Genomic DNA, 16,012 nt, shown 5'->3' on the forward strand with positions numbered 1-16,012 from the left:
TGTGGTTTGCCAGCCGGATGAAGTTTCTGCATATGTTAATTGCTTGTTTTTCCTTACACTGAAGAAGCTTATCACTGAAACAGGACAAACTGTTCATAATATACTCCCCCGGTAAACTCTTCAAGTATCCCCTCTACATGATCCATTTCCAACCGGATCTAGCAACGCTGCTTTCCCCACAACTTCAAGCATTCCACCGCCTCAACAGCATCGTTGTTAAGGCAGTTTCTTTAATCCGGAATTAGAATCCGAGAACTATCTCCACCATTAAAGTCATTGCCTGTGCCCGATACCAGGCATTTGGAAAGCAGAGAAATAATGGACTTTATCTGCTAAACACTCGTTCCACCTCCGGCGACGCTGGGAGAATAGTTATATTTCTCTCCAATTCCCTATTTCTAATACCAGCAGGCCTCCCGGACATATATATCTCCGGATCACACTGCCTAAATTGAAATTTCAAATAGCCGGGACAGCTTCGGCCTGGGCATCTAGCCGGCTTTTTAGCCTGGGTTGCTGTAAATACTTTTTACCTGGCGGTTACACGGGAATGATACTCGAGTACAAGTACAAGTACAGTTAGTTCCCATGGCAGTTTTTCCGGCCAACAATAATTTCTACCGGAGCCGACTGACCTACGACTGTTGAAAACCATGACCATAACTGGCTAGACTGGCCGAACTACAACCACGGTTCTGGACTGGACCGATCTGGGATCGCAGGGTGCTAAGCTATGTAATGTACTGAAAGGGTTTAGTAACCTCCCCCTGAAGAGAAAAGGTTGAGGAGGGATGGGGATACGGTAGATTAGAAGAGTTGGCGATATGATTTGTCATTTCGAGTTCTACGCTCCAAATTTCTTACTTAATTGTCGAGCAAAGTCCAAGAGTTGTTCACGGTCTCGTTTCAGAAATCCAACCAACAAAAGCCCCCCTCCCCACCTTTGTAAATAGTACGGAGTGGCTGGAGGTAATAAGGTGTGTATCATAGATAACACAAATCACCAAACAATCTTAATAATATGACAACCAATCTTCAAGCGAACACTACCATTTCCCAGAGCTGGTAGGGAATCACTACCGTATTGGGTGTGAGTTCCATCAAGGAAGGTGACTGAGTGAGACAGTGAGTAGGGAGGAAAAAGAAAGGAAATGATTCCAAGACTTGGAAATTTTGTTATGGTACGGGGAATGTGGAGAACTTTAGGTTCATTCGCAAAGATCTAACTTGCAACCCTGTAAATTTCCCAGAGTTTTCTTACTTACTTAATAAGGCTTCATTGAGCAAGGATTTGTTACTGTTCTCTCTCTCTATCTCCTTTTTTATCCTATCTTCATGTCTTTTGTTGTATCATAGCTGGGGGCACTTCGCACGAGGACAAGGGGATCCATATCAGCCCTATCGCTCAAATTCAATACAAGTGCTTTTCACTACGGTCGAGGTTTTTTTGCATAACCGGTAGCAGAGTTGAGTTCCCACCAAACCCGTTCACTATATATCATAGGAAGGTATTCAGCACTAGTACATCACTGTTTGTTATAGTCTAATACCGAAGTGCGTACCATACTAGACGCAGGCCAGATTACCAAACACCGTCTCCCCCACAAAACCACTTGAGCACTGACCCCCCCCCCCCAGCAACTTAAATTTAAACTACCTGTATCACACAGTGCCTTCCACCCTTATCGATAAGGCGGCCACCCCCAACCCCCGGATATTATTGCCTATTTTGTATAAATATTCCCGACGATCAAGGTCAGGGACAATATATCCGTTCCTGGAATCCCCCCTCCCCTTACAATTAAACAGACACCGATGCGCACGATTGGCGTGAAGCGAGTGGAATACGAGGCACCGGTGAGGAAGTTATGATGGACTATAATCGTGTGGCGTGGATAGCTCAGCATATGATATACTCGAGTACTGGTATTGGTACCACCGGTACAGCACCACAAGTCGTGCCGACGCCGAATCGGCAAAACGAAAACGACACTCATACGGTATCATAATCACACCGCTCATCCCACCAACAGCGACGGGGCAAAGAAAGAGACGGGGGGAGGGGGAAAAGGGAAAGGAGAAAGGGACTCCTTTCCCCTCTTTGACATTTTTTCCATGATACATTTAGCGCTAAAAGTATAGTAATTTAGGTTACGACAGATGGAGAAGAACTTAACGAGAAGACAAAAGCCATTTTGTTAGAGAAGTGCACTCACACATCACACAGCACTTGTACTTATATAAGAGTTTTAGTTCTCCGTTCCCTCTCCTTTCAATAATTGTTAATTCCTCCCCCCCTCTTCCTCTACATCTCTCCCTGATGTATTCTCCGTTCCGTTGTTCTTTTCTTCTCTTACCCATCCTGCTTGACTCTTTCTTTCACCCTCCTCCCACCCTTCCTTCCCTATCCCGAAGATGCCGAGGGAATATCGAAATTTCAAGAGGAACCAAAAATAAAACAATAAAACAACAATACAAACAATTTTTATTCACCTGACCGAAAAAATAAAAGAAACGAAAAGATAACAAACAACAAAAAAAAAACGCTAATAAAACAAACCTATGAAATCAAGTCAAAGCGGGTAACAATCCAATCGGACCAACAGACAAAATAAGACAGAAAACCCAAAGCCAACATGCGCCTTCTCCGACCAACGATATCAAACCGATAATGATGAAAAATGGAATTGAGGGGATTATGGGGGTTATATATGAAAACGAAAAACGCAATGCCCCGGAGGCCAATGTACAAGGAATTGCTTTAACCAAGGAGGACTATGTTTTACCAGAGGTTAGCCATGAGCAGGATCTGACGGGTGTTTAGTTCAAGATGTTCACCTTCCCATTTCCAATCCTTCATAACGCCAACCCAGTGCAGCTTCCCCCTCACCGACATCTCATGCTCCGCAAGTATTTCCGAAGGAGTGCTCCCAGAGGAATCATCAGTCATAGCTCGTCCCTTAAGACCCATGTCGTCATTTTCGGTCAAGGCAGCGCCTCCCCACCCATACACCTCCTCCATCTCAGATCCCACAGGACTTATGCGTTTATAAATTGGAGCATCCAAGGTTGGAGAACAGAACCGTGCGCCGGTCGGAGATAGGGAATATCTCTGTATAGCTTCCTGTGATTCCCAGAATCTATCTCTACGGTCCCAGACCTCCTTCATAACCTCCCAGGCTTTAGACACGTTCCCGATCCACATCCTCGAGCACATGTCCTCCCAACGGCTCTTGACCCAGGATCTTTCACCTTCAGTTATTGCCTCACAACCAGCAGCGAGAAGAGGATATATATGCACTATGCAACTCCGAGAGGACATGGGGATATCAGCAATCAATAGCATTACCTTCTGCGCAAGCTCACGAGAGCCCAGAGACGGCAGCTCCGGGACGGCCTGGTGGAGATATAAAAGTGTTGCGTAACGGTATGCCTCTGCGGTTTTGACACAATGCACGACATTGCTGGAACTGTCCACGGGAGGATCATAGTGGGATTCAGGGGCCCACCGTTCGAGTAGATTCTTAATCCCCATACCCTCGTTGATAATATCATATGTATTCTGATCGGTTTGGCGGACCTTTTGAACAAGACTCGCAACCCTTCCAATCAAAGGGAAGAGGGTGGCTGCGCAACCCATCAACGGGTCAATCTCACTTATAGGCGTTAAGGGCCTGTTGACCGTTACAGGCCCTTGATCATCTTCATCTTCATCGGAGGTCAGACGGGCGAGAACATCAAGATAAACCCAAACATTATACAAGAAACCCAATCTCTTGTGGGCAACCTCGTCGGGGCTAGAAGCGCTGTGCTTCGCCAGAGCTTGCCTGACGAGGATCTTAGCCCCTCTCAAATGCTCTATCCCAGTGGATATATGCTGATCAAACGCTTCGGAAAATGCAAGCACGAGAGTAGTCGCGAGTGCCGCCTCGTTCCGGGTATCACCGCAGCCTATGTCATTGGCCAGACAGCGGATCGAGCTACGCATATGTTCCATCCCTTCCACCCTAAGTTCTGGTTTACCTCCAGACATGTGGAAGGCTGTCATGGATGCGATCGCATGATAGAGTGCCGGTGAATCTCGTGCAAGTGGCCAAATAAGGGTTCTCCACGGATTTTCGTTAGGGCCATCCTTGACCGACATTATGCCACATGTATTCTTATCAAAGTGCAGTACAAGCATTTCCTGACTGGTTGCCGTAACCGCGGGTCGACGGAATATATCGTTTATGCTTACAAATGCTTCTCCACGTGAAGAGCTAGATCTTGATGGATTGGCAGAAGCAGATGAGGGTATTGGGATCACCCAGTCAGACTGTGAGTTTGGAACCGAGCGGATAACTTCCTCAATCTCGTCGCTCTCTTCGGGCTCTTCTTTCACAATTGTTGGGATCGTATCCTGTATATCAACTGCGGGGGAATAAAGTGGCACCGGATGCACAAACGATGGAGCACCTATGAACCCCTGGGATGCGGAAGTGATCGGAATCAAACAATTCATAGGGCCGAGTGAGCTCGAGGTATCCGCTGGCGTATTTTCATCAAATTCGGTTGATATACCAGGAATACCATTCCTATTGTCCGGGAGAGTTGGTGCTAGGTCCGGCGGGCTGGTGAGAGTAAGTCCCCCTGTATGTTGCGGCCCAAGAAGACCCGGTTGAGCCGGAGTCGACGGTGATGTTACGTGACCCAGGGAATCCAGGGGTAGTAAGAATGCCGAACCTAAATTAAAACTACTTGGAGATCTGGACGAACGTTGTTCATGCACACATGGCGCATCCTGTGGAGACCCATATTGCGACTGGTGCGCAGATGGAGATCCGAAGTTGGATTCTAAAGGCGAGGATTGGGCAACTCCGACAGGCGCGGCGGGAGGTGTGGTGATAGATGCTTCTGGGCTAGATAATGGAGAAGATCTCTTCGGCCTTGATGCTCCTGGACCTGGGCATCGTCAGCCACCAGCTAGTAAGTGATAGTGGATGATACAGTACTTTTACGTGCAGGCTTAGGTGCCTTTCCAAGACTGGCTTCTTCGAAGGGTCTCCATTTGAAATCTTTCTTGTAGCCCCCGCAGGGCACCCCACGCTTTTGACCTAGTCTATTCGTCAGTGACCACTCGATCTTATCTCCCAAGTCAGACCAAGAGCCATGGTCCAAATGTCCAGGAATCGCCGATAAGGCTGTACGTACATTGGTGGCATGTAGGCTTGGATTCATCACACTTCAATCTCTTAGCCTTACATGTAACGCATCCTATCGATATAAAATCAGTATTCGAACAATGTTATAAACTCCATCATTTCTCTTCCATCCCAGGCATAAGCCGATGAGGCTCACCCCCCTCATCGAACTGCGTAAGGGCGATGGCCGTGCTTACCATTTCTGCTTTTCGATTGCTTCGGCTTTGTTGGTGCAGGACCAGCACTCTCAGGTGACGACCTCATTTCTTCCTTTCCACTTTTCGATATTGCCGTTGCGGGAGAAGCGTAGCCGGAGCTGCCCAGTCTGAACATAGTATCAGTCGTGGTTGAAGACGGCATGGATACAATGTGGTTGCCGTCGTATGCAGAATAGACCGGTAGCAACTGGAACTCCTTCGGCTATCGGTGAAACTTCCTCGAAAGCAACGATATACTCTCTAACCCCGAAAATAAAAGAACCCCGATCTCCGTTAAATCTTTGGTGCCTATATTGAGGATTCGATAAATCCTTGTATTATTTTTTGGGTTCTTTTTTTGATCTTCGCCTCTTCCCTCCCTGCTTTCCGGCGTGGGTTAAGGAAAAGTATCTCTCAGAAAAATAGTGCGCGTGACGCAGTTAATGTACGTAAGGCACGACGCTTTCGAAGAAGCGATAACGAAGGAAACTCGGTTGGTACAGAGTGACAAGTAAAGTAGAGCAAAAACACTGAGGAAGAATAAAAAGGGCACAGTAAAGACCCGGTCACCCGACTATCAATTCCACCTTACTTCTCTTCCTCTGTCAAAGAAAGAAGATGGGGTGCCCAAGCCTCACTTCCCGTGATGTTATCGCCAAAATTGATCTCTTTCGCTCACGGCGAACACCCAGTGCACGGCGGCCCCTACCCGTTAAAACGTAGACTGCCGGTGTCGTAATGGAATTGCCTTGTCCGTGCCTCTTCCCGGTCGTCGAGAACTTGCAGGTAGATAGATCGAAACCGGGCGACGAAGGGCGATGATAAAATAACGAAAATGGTATAAAAGGGAAAGAAGGTAGGTTATACGCAAAGCTAACTTAACCCAAGCTTTTATTTTATTTTTCCTCCACCCCTCTCTTGTCCAGCTCGCTGCCAATGTAGAGATGCCGTGGTAAAAGGGCTGAGTTTATGCAGAATTCAGGAGGGGAATACCGTAGGGAAAAAGCCGGGCATCCAACCAATTCTATATTGCTAAAAGGATGATGAAATTGGCGGGAGATGTGCTGGGGAGCGAGCGCTGATGGAACACGCCGAGCTTTAATTCTTGCAACCCGCACGGGAGCGGAGATCAACTTGGATCAAGTAGTCAGTGGGCGGGTAGATGGACAGAAAAAAATCAATGCACCCCTAAGACTTTGAGAACGGGGGGAACTCCTGCTTCCGCCCGTCCTTGCTTATAGCGAGCTCCTTCTCCCTGTTCCCCCTGTTAATTGATCACGATCGAACTCCCTGACTGATAAAGGAATCGAACCGAGGGAGGAGCAGTTGCCGATATAGTGCGTGTGGAAAGTAAAATGACTCTGCACTATAAACGAGCCGATAACAGCAGGAACAAGAGTCAATCTGTCATGATAGAATCCCCCTCGTTAGGACAAAACAAAAGTTAAAAATATCAAATAAAGCAAAAATAATAAAAAAAGGGTCGATTTGAATGAATTCGATCCATCTACACGCGCATGCCTAACAAGGTTCATCATGGTTGGCGACATGGTAGATAAAGTATCATGATAAAAAAACACTTGAAATGGGAACAGGAAAAATAGCGTATCATTAACATCCCAAAGAGTGAGCATACCTATATTGCCAAGCCCAGAAGGAGGGTTATGGGCGACAGTGACGCTTAGTGAGAGCAGAAGCAGAAGCAGAAGTGGGTGAAAGCTGCAGCTGCGACCCAATATCTCCTTCAGGCGACAAGTGGTTGAAGGTAAACAAGCAGCAGGGATGAGCAGGGGACGAGGAGCAGGCTGGTAGAATTATCTCTACCGCCGTTTCAGTGGAAAATCTTTCTTTGGCGGCGTTAAAAACCGAGTGGTGACACAACACGAAATTCCTTTAAAAGAAGAAAAAATTACAAAAAAAGAAAAGAGTTAAGAAAGGAAGGTTCGCCCACCAAATCAAAATCGAAGCGGAAGTCCCAAGAGTGAAAAAAGCAAAATAGAGAAAAGGTACAGCGTGAAAACTTTTGTCTGCCCGTGGTTCTTACTCAATATGCCGAGGAGAAGGGGCTTTTAGTGTTTTGAATAAAGGGCAACTTATTCAACCCCCCCCGGTGAACGAACGAACGGATGTTTCGCCTGTAGGTATGATAATATTATGATAATGATGGGGGATGCGGAAGAGAAGAGGGAGGGGAGGATGGGGCGGGGTTAAGATGGGAGAGCCCCAATAAGCTATGAAGGTCTCGTCTCGTAAGGAAGGAAGAAGGAAGGGCAGGAAAGGAGGCCTCCCTCGAAGAAATTGGGGATCAGGGCCTGTTCCCGGGATGGCGAGTGGTATATATAACATCCGGCGGTATATCGACTGCGATACCGGCACACATGCCACCCCGAAAGACCTTATCGCCTCGCATTCAGGTCTAATCACACTTATTACTCACTCAACGCACTTTCCAAGAAACCTTTCCTGTACAGTACGCAGAGGCGGCGGTATGGTGCTTAATCGAATTCGCTGGGCGACTGGGCGACTAGAAGAGTTGCTGTGCTTGTCATGTCAAATCAGAAGAGCGGCGGGATAGGGCTGCATACCAGGACAAACTTCAAGTCTGGGGGGGCTAGACGGGAGAGAGAGAGAGAGAAAAGAAGAGAGGAGTATCGATTAGAACATTATTACACATCCGCCAAAGCCACTCATCGACGAAAAGCTCTCAACTACTCGTACAGTACAGTAATCGTAATACTCACACCTTAAAAAAGCCGAGAGCGTGTGGAACACCAAGAACCAGCAAAGCCTCACACCCACCTCATCCCCTTCAACTCACCACGATTGTTCCAATCCCCATCACCGAGCAGACTATCTTAGCTGCCTACTTCCAAGTCCCTGGACAAGCACCCCTCCCTGAACCCACGCGGCCACGCCTAAGCCCCAATCCCCAATCAAGTCCAACACTATTCTTAACCTTAATTCCCTCCTGCACCGGAAAAATTATCTTAGAGGAACCTAGATCGTATATAGATAGACCATAGACATCGACAACTCCACGAATCCCGATCTCAGCCAGAGTATTTCCACCCCCTGAGCGAGCTCTTGTGCGACACCTCAACGTGTGCATCATGGAAGTTCTTAGTACCATACCGGGACCAACCGGACAGCAACCAACTGCATAGAATTCTGCACTTTAGGATAGGGCGTTTCTTACTTGTTTCTTCTTTTTCTTCCCCACGGAGGTGGCAGCGCCCGGGAATCCCTGAGTGGATGGATGAATGGGATACCGAGAGACTCTGCGAAAGAAGCATGCACGGAACATGTCATAGTAGTTAGGTGGATATGTGCGTGTAGCCATTTCGAGTATTTGTTTGCGAAGTTATCTTCTGAGGATGTGGGATACTGTGCTGTAAGCCCGTTAGTCCCCTGTTCCTACCGAGAAAATCGTTCAAATATTGTCCATTTGGCAGGGAGAGAATGATATGGATATAGATAGAGTACTGAATAGGTCTGGGCCCATGTCATGGAACTCCCTGACCTCCCGTGTCTAGACTAAAAATCTCCATCTCGACCTTTTCTCTATTCACGGCCTCTGAAACGCTCCACCAGCACCGCTACCACCACACCCTGCGGCATCTGATAAACCATCAAGCCAGGCGGTCAGACAGCCAGCCAACCATGGGCAACTACCGTACTCTACGAGTACTCGAGTACGGTACAGTACCATCTCCCCCCCCCCAGATCCCACATCACCAATTCCCACCCACCCGATCATTGCACCTCAAGCCCACTTCCCAACTCAGCAAGTGAAAAACACTCCGTGCATAACCCGGAAGAAAAAGAAACGAAGCGAAAAGAAAGGAAAGAAATATCGGTCTCGCCGAGATATCTCACGGGGCGATACAGGTACTCTACGCAGTTAAGTCACGTAAGTTAACTGTTCACTCGAGTATGCAGCCAGACATCATCATACGGTGCTGCACTGAGCAGCCTGCTTTGCTGCGCACAGCGGGTAAAAAAAAATAAAGCTTGATGTCTTAGGTGTCACTCCAAGACAGGTCCCACAAAAAGGGGGGAAGAGGGGCAAAAAAGCGAGGAAAAAAAAAAGAAAATATAAGAAAAATCCAAATCATCGCCAGATCCCGATGACTTCTGTGACAGGGGACAAGGAAGATACCGGCGCTTTCCCGTAATGTCTTAGAGAAATACCGGTTGATATTTTTTCTAGTCTCCCGTTTGGGGACGCTTGGAGGGAATTTTAAAGTTTAGCACGGTCCAAGGGTTTCGCCATTCTAGCAATAGTCTACTTGCGCGAAAATGGGTCTGTGTTCTGAAGAACCTCAGAAACCGGGAATGGTGTCTCCGTCATGGCCATCTCAAAATTTTCAGCAATCAAATTGGGAGCTCAGAAAGGATATATTGAATGAAATATAAAGTTCGCAAAAACATCCCACACAGCACTGCCCGAGTACCGTACATTGTACTTGTACTAGTACTATACTCAATACCGGTACTACTTGAACAGAGCATCATACCGTGTTGTGATCAAATACAGGCCAACGGTCCGATGAAGACCGCGGCATTGTCCGCCCAACAAATCCATACCGGTACCTCACCAATCCAATAATACCCGCGCAGGTACTAGTACAGTATGTGGAGTATAATAATACATAATAGAAGGGGGGGTCAACCAACAGGGAAGCTCAACGAACAGATCAAATAAAGCCGCTGCTTTCCAAGACACTTTTAGTGTATTGTCCGCTGAACCCCCCTGTTCGTTGACCCCCCCTCCGATGTTAGTCCCAATAGAGGTACTGGTACGAGTATCTCGAATACAAGTGCAATCCAGTGGAAACAAGCGAACACTCCCCAAACGCACAACACCCCCCCCCCACGCCATAAGATCACACACCGAGGCCCGGGAACGGGCATACCGGTACCTGGGTTCCACTAATATCTCCGCCAACCCCGTCATCTCCGGATTCAGAGACGGAAACTCCTAAGGGGGATTAGCTCCCTCCTGAGATGGTGCAGTAATAAGCTCAGCCCACTGAGCGCTGTTGGATCTCGTTAATCGGGTTTTGGAAATCCCGTTAACCTGTCAACCCAAACCCATCGTAGGCTGGACGGGCTGATATCGGCCAAGTATCCTGATAGTAGGTTTCAGGAGTTTTCATGTTGTTGTCCGGATTTGATCTGAGCGGAAAAGAAAGAAACCTCACGCATTAACTTGTGGAAGGTGCACTAGTAACGCTGCTACTCGTACAAGAATTTGTTAGTGGAGCAGTCTGGCCTAAGCTGGGTGGGGTTGTTCGCTTCGCCAGCTAGGGGTTGCATAAAGATGTATAAGAGAAATTACTCGAGTAGAGAGAGTGTGCGAAGGGGAACGAAAAGTGCCATAGTGAACGAGATTGTATCTGTAAATGTGGCTTTCGGGCTTTGATGGGTAGAGATGAGGTGAATAACGTAGGGGAAGTCGCGGCGAGGTCCGTGGTTTTAGATGGATAGGGATGGAGAACGGGGGAGGGACGAGGGGTTTGCATGAGACATTTTGTTTTGAGATCTGGAAATTCGGTATGAATTCGTAGGGCTGAAGGTTCAGCAGCATAACAATGTCCTTCCATACCTTGCCATGCAAGTCATGTCATACCGACGCCCATTCGTACCATACCGGTAGTACTCGAGTACGGTAGATACTTGTGCTACATATAGCTATACTCGTACTGGTATATATAATTAGAAGGATCCTTCCTTCCACAGTATTGTACCGTAAAAACCGTGATAATTGAAGTTCGTGCCATGTAGTTGGAGTTTTTTTATTTGTTTTTGTATCAGAGGGGGGGGAGCGACTCGTTTCTTCTTGCTGTGTTTTTCGCCTCCTTTCCAGAGTAGAGAATTCTGGGCTGGATACCGGTAGATAGCGCATACTTCGATTATTCCAGTTTTTACGGCACCTGTACTACTATCGTATCCCAAGACGCACATTGCTCCCAGCACCCGTAGAGAACCATCCCTTCAAGAAAGAACATAATACTAATCGCCCCACCCAGTCCAGCCAGGCAAGGCCAGGAAGGAAGGAAGGAAGACCTCGGCATACAAATCCTGGCTCAGGATATCCGAATTAGCACAGCCAATCTGTGAAACAAAAAAAGTACCGTGCTACCCTACACCCGTGTTCACACAAAGTTCTGGTGACTCCAGATGCACACAAAGTCCTGGCAGTCATCGGGCCGGAATATTCGCGCAAGCTATCCTAGGGGATAATGTGAAATACTCTAAAGGATTTGTCGTTATCAGAATGATAAAAGGGATTTTATTTTTTTCGAAGAGGAGTCCCGTCTCGGCACCTTATGGCAGGAGTCGATAAGGGTGCCCGAGGCGCGACGAGAACTTTGCGGATGCGAGTGTGCAGCGCAAACGCCGTATCATACCGGTGCTGCACATACCACGTCTGACGCCCGGCCGACCCCGCCGCACCCTCAATCTGCGCGAGCAAGGCAGATTCCATCCTTGAAACCCCTAGATATTCATACCAGATCACTCGTATTCGATTCAGGCGTAGCGCAGCGGGGTGATCCGGGCCCAGCCACCCCCAAACTGAGGTCACCGTGCAAACATGATACTCCGATCATGCCCATGTTTGAAACTGTGCTCGAGTATAATACGTCGAATTTTCCCCAGATTTCCGTGCACGTGTAGACAAAAACCAGGGTACCATGTGCAAGGCAGTTTATAAATAAACGCGCATATTATGCGGTACCGTACCGCGTCGATCACTGCCGCGATGATTACCTTACTGGCAAACTAATAGAACTCATGAACTCCACACCAAACTATCGCAGGGCGACAAGATAGGCCACTTCCGATTCCACAACGTGCTCCAGCCCCACGGGGGCCCCGAGGGCCGCAACGCCAATCCCACAAGAGCCGGGCCCGTACAGCCCAGCCCAGCCCATCGCGGGAGCAGAGCGCACTGTACCGTACAAACTCGGCCCAATGAGCTGAGACCGAGTGGCCCCCCGATATATAATAGAAACAGCAAATACCAAACCCCCCCGGCAGCATCCGTCGGGAAATATATCGGGCCGATTGTTTTTGCTTTTTCATCTTTTTTTGTCCGCAGGACCTTGTGCTTTGCTTTTTTTCATTCAGTCCTTCTTTCTGGTGCAGTACAAGTATTGGCGGTTGGCTTGTGATGTTTTGCAGAAGTGTGCAGGATGACAGGAGAGGGAGAGTGTGGTTGGGCGATTATGGGCATAGCACAACACGGGGCGAGACAACCGGCTATTTGTTTGCTATGATACAGGTGATAATTTATGGTAAAATGAAATGAAATAAGATCCCGTGATACGAGATCGCAGATTCGGCTGCGGGGGGGAGAGGTGGGTTTTTTTTTGCTTTTTGACATATTTTGGCTTGGTTGGGTTTGCATTGCTTGGGCCGAGAGACAGCAGCGGCAGCGACAACGATACCGGTAATGGTAATGGTAATGACAGCTGGGACGGTAGATGGTTATGATCATGTATTCTTCCGTGTAAATTTGGTTCTGCGAGACGGCTAATTTCTTACTATGAATGTAGAAGGAGAGAGAAGAAAGGAAACGAAAACGAGCAATGAAAGGGTAATTTAGGCGAATGATTTCTTTAGCTATTACATCGAATCAAGGGCAAAGGCTAATGAAAGAGAAAGATATAAAGCAGGATAAAAGCTCAGAGCAAGCCAAGATAAGATAATATTAGCTTGCATGTGCGTGACTTGCAACTTCTCTAACTATGTGTTCTGCCTCAGCGGCTCGCTCGCCCCCCCCTCTAAAAGTACGCTTTCCACGGGCGAACCAGTATCCAATCGTCAAGATAAACACAAACCCGTAGACTGCGGATACGTAGTTCATCGTTCCACTCGTCACCGGCATAGAGTACGGGAAAGAGTACATGATGAGCGTAAAGCCAGTCCAGAATAGGAGCACAAGGTTTGCCACAAGCCCAAGCTTACCGACCCAGAAAGGACCGTGCTTGATGTTGTTGCGTCCTTTCATGAGGAGGAGGATCACCGGAATGGCATATGAAATATACAACAGAACAATACATGCAGTTACCATACTATTAAAGTTTTTTTCTTCTGTTAGCTAACTTTCTAAGGTATGGGGTGAGTGTATGGAAGGGGAAACACTGACCTGTTGAATGCCGTTGTTGATCCGATGTAAAGCAACCCTAGAAGCGCCACAACGATACAGCTCATGGTGTGTGCGTAGAACGGAATTCCCATAGTGGGATGAACCTGGGACCAATACCGAGACCCTGGCAATCCTTTGTCACGTGCGAAGGACCAACAGAGTCTTGCCTGCCATGTATGGCAAGCTATTTGGCAGCCCAGTCCTGTGAAGCAAATCAAGAACTCCAAAAATATCGCAGCAGGCTTTGAGCCTGTGGCCTGCCTGTATAGCTCGAGAATAGGGACAAGAGTGGCTGTCTTAACTAGTTCATCCAGATTTGTCATGGAGAAGAACATCGCGATGGAGTACAGAAATGCTGTGACGAATCCTATTGCCACAGTTCCTATGATTGCGAACGGAATATTGCTCTCGGGTCGCGGGACTTCTTCTGCCAAATGTGTTGCCGAATCTAGACATGCAAATGACCAATTGGGGTTGATGAGACCAACAATAAAGGCAATCGCATTCGATTCCCAGCCAGTATTGTTGACAAAATTGGCAAATACAAACTTGGCATTTTGTTTCGGAGACGAAGTGGCCAGGACGGTGATGGTAATTACGATGAACGAAGTGAGTGAAACATAGAGAAAAAAGCTTGCGACCTTAGGCAAAGTTTTTCCATAGCAATTGAAAACCCAGGCGAAGAGATTGAAGATCTGGTAAGAAACAAAAACCATCCATCTCTCAATGACGCTAGAGGGTGCAGATCAGGATCAGGTCCAAGACCATTTACGTAGGAAGGGCACGTACAGGTCTGGATGATTCATTTGTATCATGCCCATCAGAGCACTTCCTATCGCCAATGCGACACTGGCGCAGGTGAAGATACTTCCGGCATATCCAATAGCCCCGGTAAGGTATGAGAGGAATTTCATATGTCTTGGGGGAGCCAACACACTTACCCAGTAGTATTGGCCCCCAGAATTGGGCATCGCACTAACCAATTCAGCCAATGAGATACCGGCGCATCCATTGATAAGTGCGATTAGGATGATTCCATAGACAGTAACTACCGGTCCTCCAGAATTGATACCCGTAACAAGTGATGCAGAAATACCAAACCAACCTATCCGTAATGTAAGTTTACGCTCCCGCACCACTGATAGTGCATAAACTCACTGTTGGTAAGAGCAAAGGAGACTCTATTTTACCCGAGTTATGTCAGTAAACACTGTTACTTCTGTGTCTCAAGCACTGAATCACTGAAAATTGGCAAATGGCATGTTTGCGGAACGGAAGGTAAACGGAAAGGGTATAATGAACTCACCCAAGCAGAGACCACTTGCTGAAGTTCCTCTCAAGATCCTGGGTGTAACCCATCTCTGGGTGTTTTCATGTCAGCCGTGGTGTGCCCCACAAAATGCCGCAAAAAAAAAAAGTGGAATATTTGTCACGGGGTTCTATCGCCTCGGGTGACGAAGAGATACTCTGTCGGTTTATGCTTTTGGTGTCGGTGCCCGAGAAAAAGAAAAATAAAGGATGAAGGGATGAAGCCAGAGCATGATAGCAGAAGAAATTAACAAAAATTCGGAGTACAAACTAGCAAGTTTCACGGTGTCTGAGTCCATAGATCCAACATCTCCATCTAAATAGGTGACATTTTTATCTTTCAACGTTGTATCCTCCTCCCCCTGTGCATACGAGGGCACGGTCGTCATTTCGTTGGATGGAAAAATAGAGTTTGGGATAATGGAGAGGAAATGAATGAGAGATGATTTGATGATGGCGGGAGTGGAGGGGAGAAAGTGTTGGGGATATTGGGTGTCGTGGTGGCCGGCCTCTTGGTCGCTGTCGTCGCTGTCGTCGGTGTCACTGTTTCTGTGTCTGTAGCTCTCGTGGGCCTCGGCGCCTCCTTCTTCCTGGTATGATTCGTTTGCGATATTGCTATCGTTCGCCTCAAGGGGATCAAATGAAGCGATAGGTAGATAGAACCCTGCTCCCTTCCTTTCCCCCTCCTGTCTCGGTCTAGAATTGTATTTCGGGGAAAGAGACCCACAACTGGCGATTCGCGTCTTTTCAATTTTTTTCTTCCGCACGCTTGTCCCTTGAGCCGCAGGGTTTATGATGAGGGATTCAAGCTCCATCATGGGGCTTCTCCTAAAGAGGTAAGAGATCTTCTGCTTCTGATGAGCCTTTGATTGTTGCGAACACCGTATTTGTACTCGCAGTATCTCATTTCTTACCTCTCAAAGAAAATATAAAAACATAAGAGGGGGGTGGGAATGAAATTAAGTTAACAGGGAGGACAGCAACAACGGTTGTGGCTCATGTGAGTGTTCAATACCCGTATCGAACTACCGGTACCGTAAACTCTCGTTAAATCCACCATCGGGGATCAGGGGACTTGGCACGCTAGCAAGGGTATGCGCAATATGCCAAGAGGATGAGTGATCATCCATGATGCTAAAATTGAAAAACAATGCACAAAGTGTATCAAGTTT

At 47.5% G+C, this 16,012-nt stretch overlaps 2 protein-coding genes; both read right to left on the minus strand.

The window, feature by feature from the left end:
- Positions 1-2,241: 2,241 nt before the first annotated feature.
- GSTUM_00004645001 (uncharacterized protein) lies at positions 2,242-5,217 on the minus strand (the record flags this gene model as incomplete). XM_002836290.2 has 4 exons in its annotated part: positions 2,242-2,775; positions 2,839-4,918; positions 4,992-5,093; positions 5,191-5,217. 4 exons carry the CDS (start codon positions 5,215-5,217, stop codon positions 2,762-2,764), a joined length of 2,223 nt encoding a protein of 740 aa, XP_002836336.1. The 3' UTR covers positions 2,242-2,761.
- Positions 5,218-12,937: 7,720 nt separating this feature from the next.
- Positions 12,938-15,770, minus strand: GSTUM_00004647001 (uncharacterized protein). XM_002836291.2 has 6 exons: positions 15,112-15,770; positions 14,839-14,893; positions 14,691-14,713; positions 14,322-14,637; positions 13,533-14,264; positions 12,938-13,458 (listed from the first exon to the last, which is right to left on the minus strand). The coding sequence occupies exons 1-6, from the start codon at positions 15,653-15,655 to the stop codon at positions 13,095-13,097; spliced, it is 2,034 nt and encodes a 677-aa protein (XP_002836337.1). The 5' UTR covers positions 15,656-15,770; the 3' UTR covers positions 12,938-13,094.
- Positions 15,771-16,012: the final 242 nt, after the last annotated feature.

The sequence above is a fragment of the Tuber melanosporum genome (assembly GCF_000151645.1).
Source record: "Tuber melanosporum whole genome shotgun sequence assembly, scaffold_14, strain Mel28".
NCBI lineage: Eukaryota > Fungi > Ascomycota > Pezizomycetes > Pezizales > Tuberaceae > Tuber > Tuber melanosporum.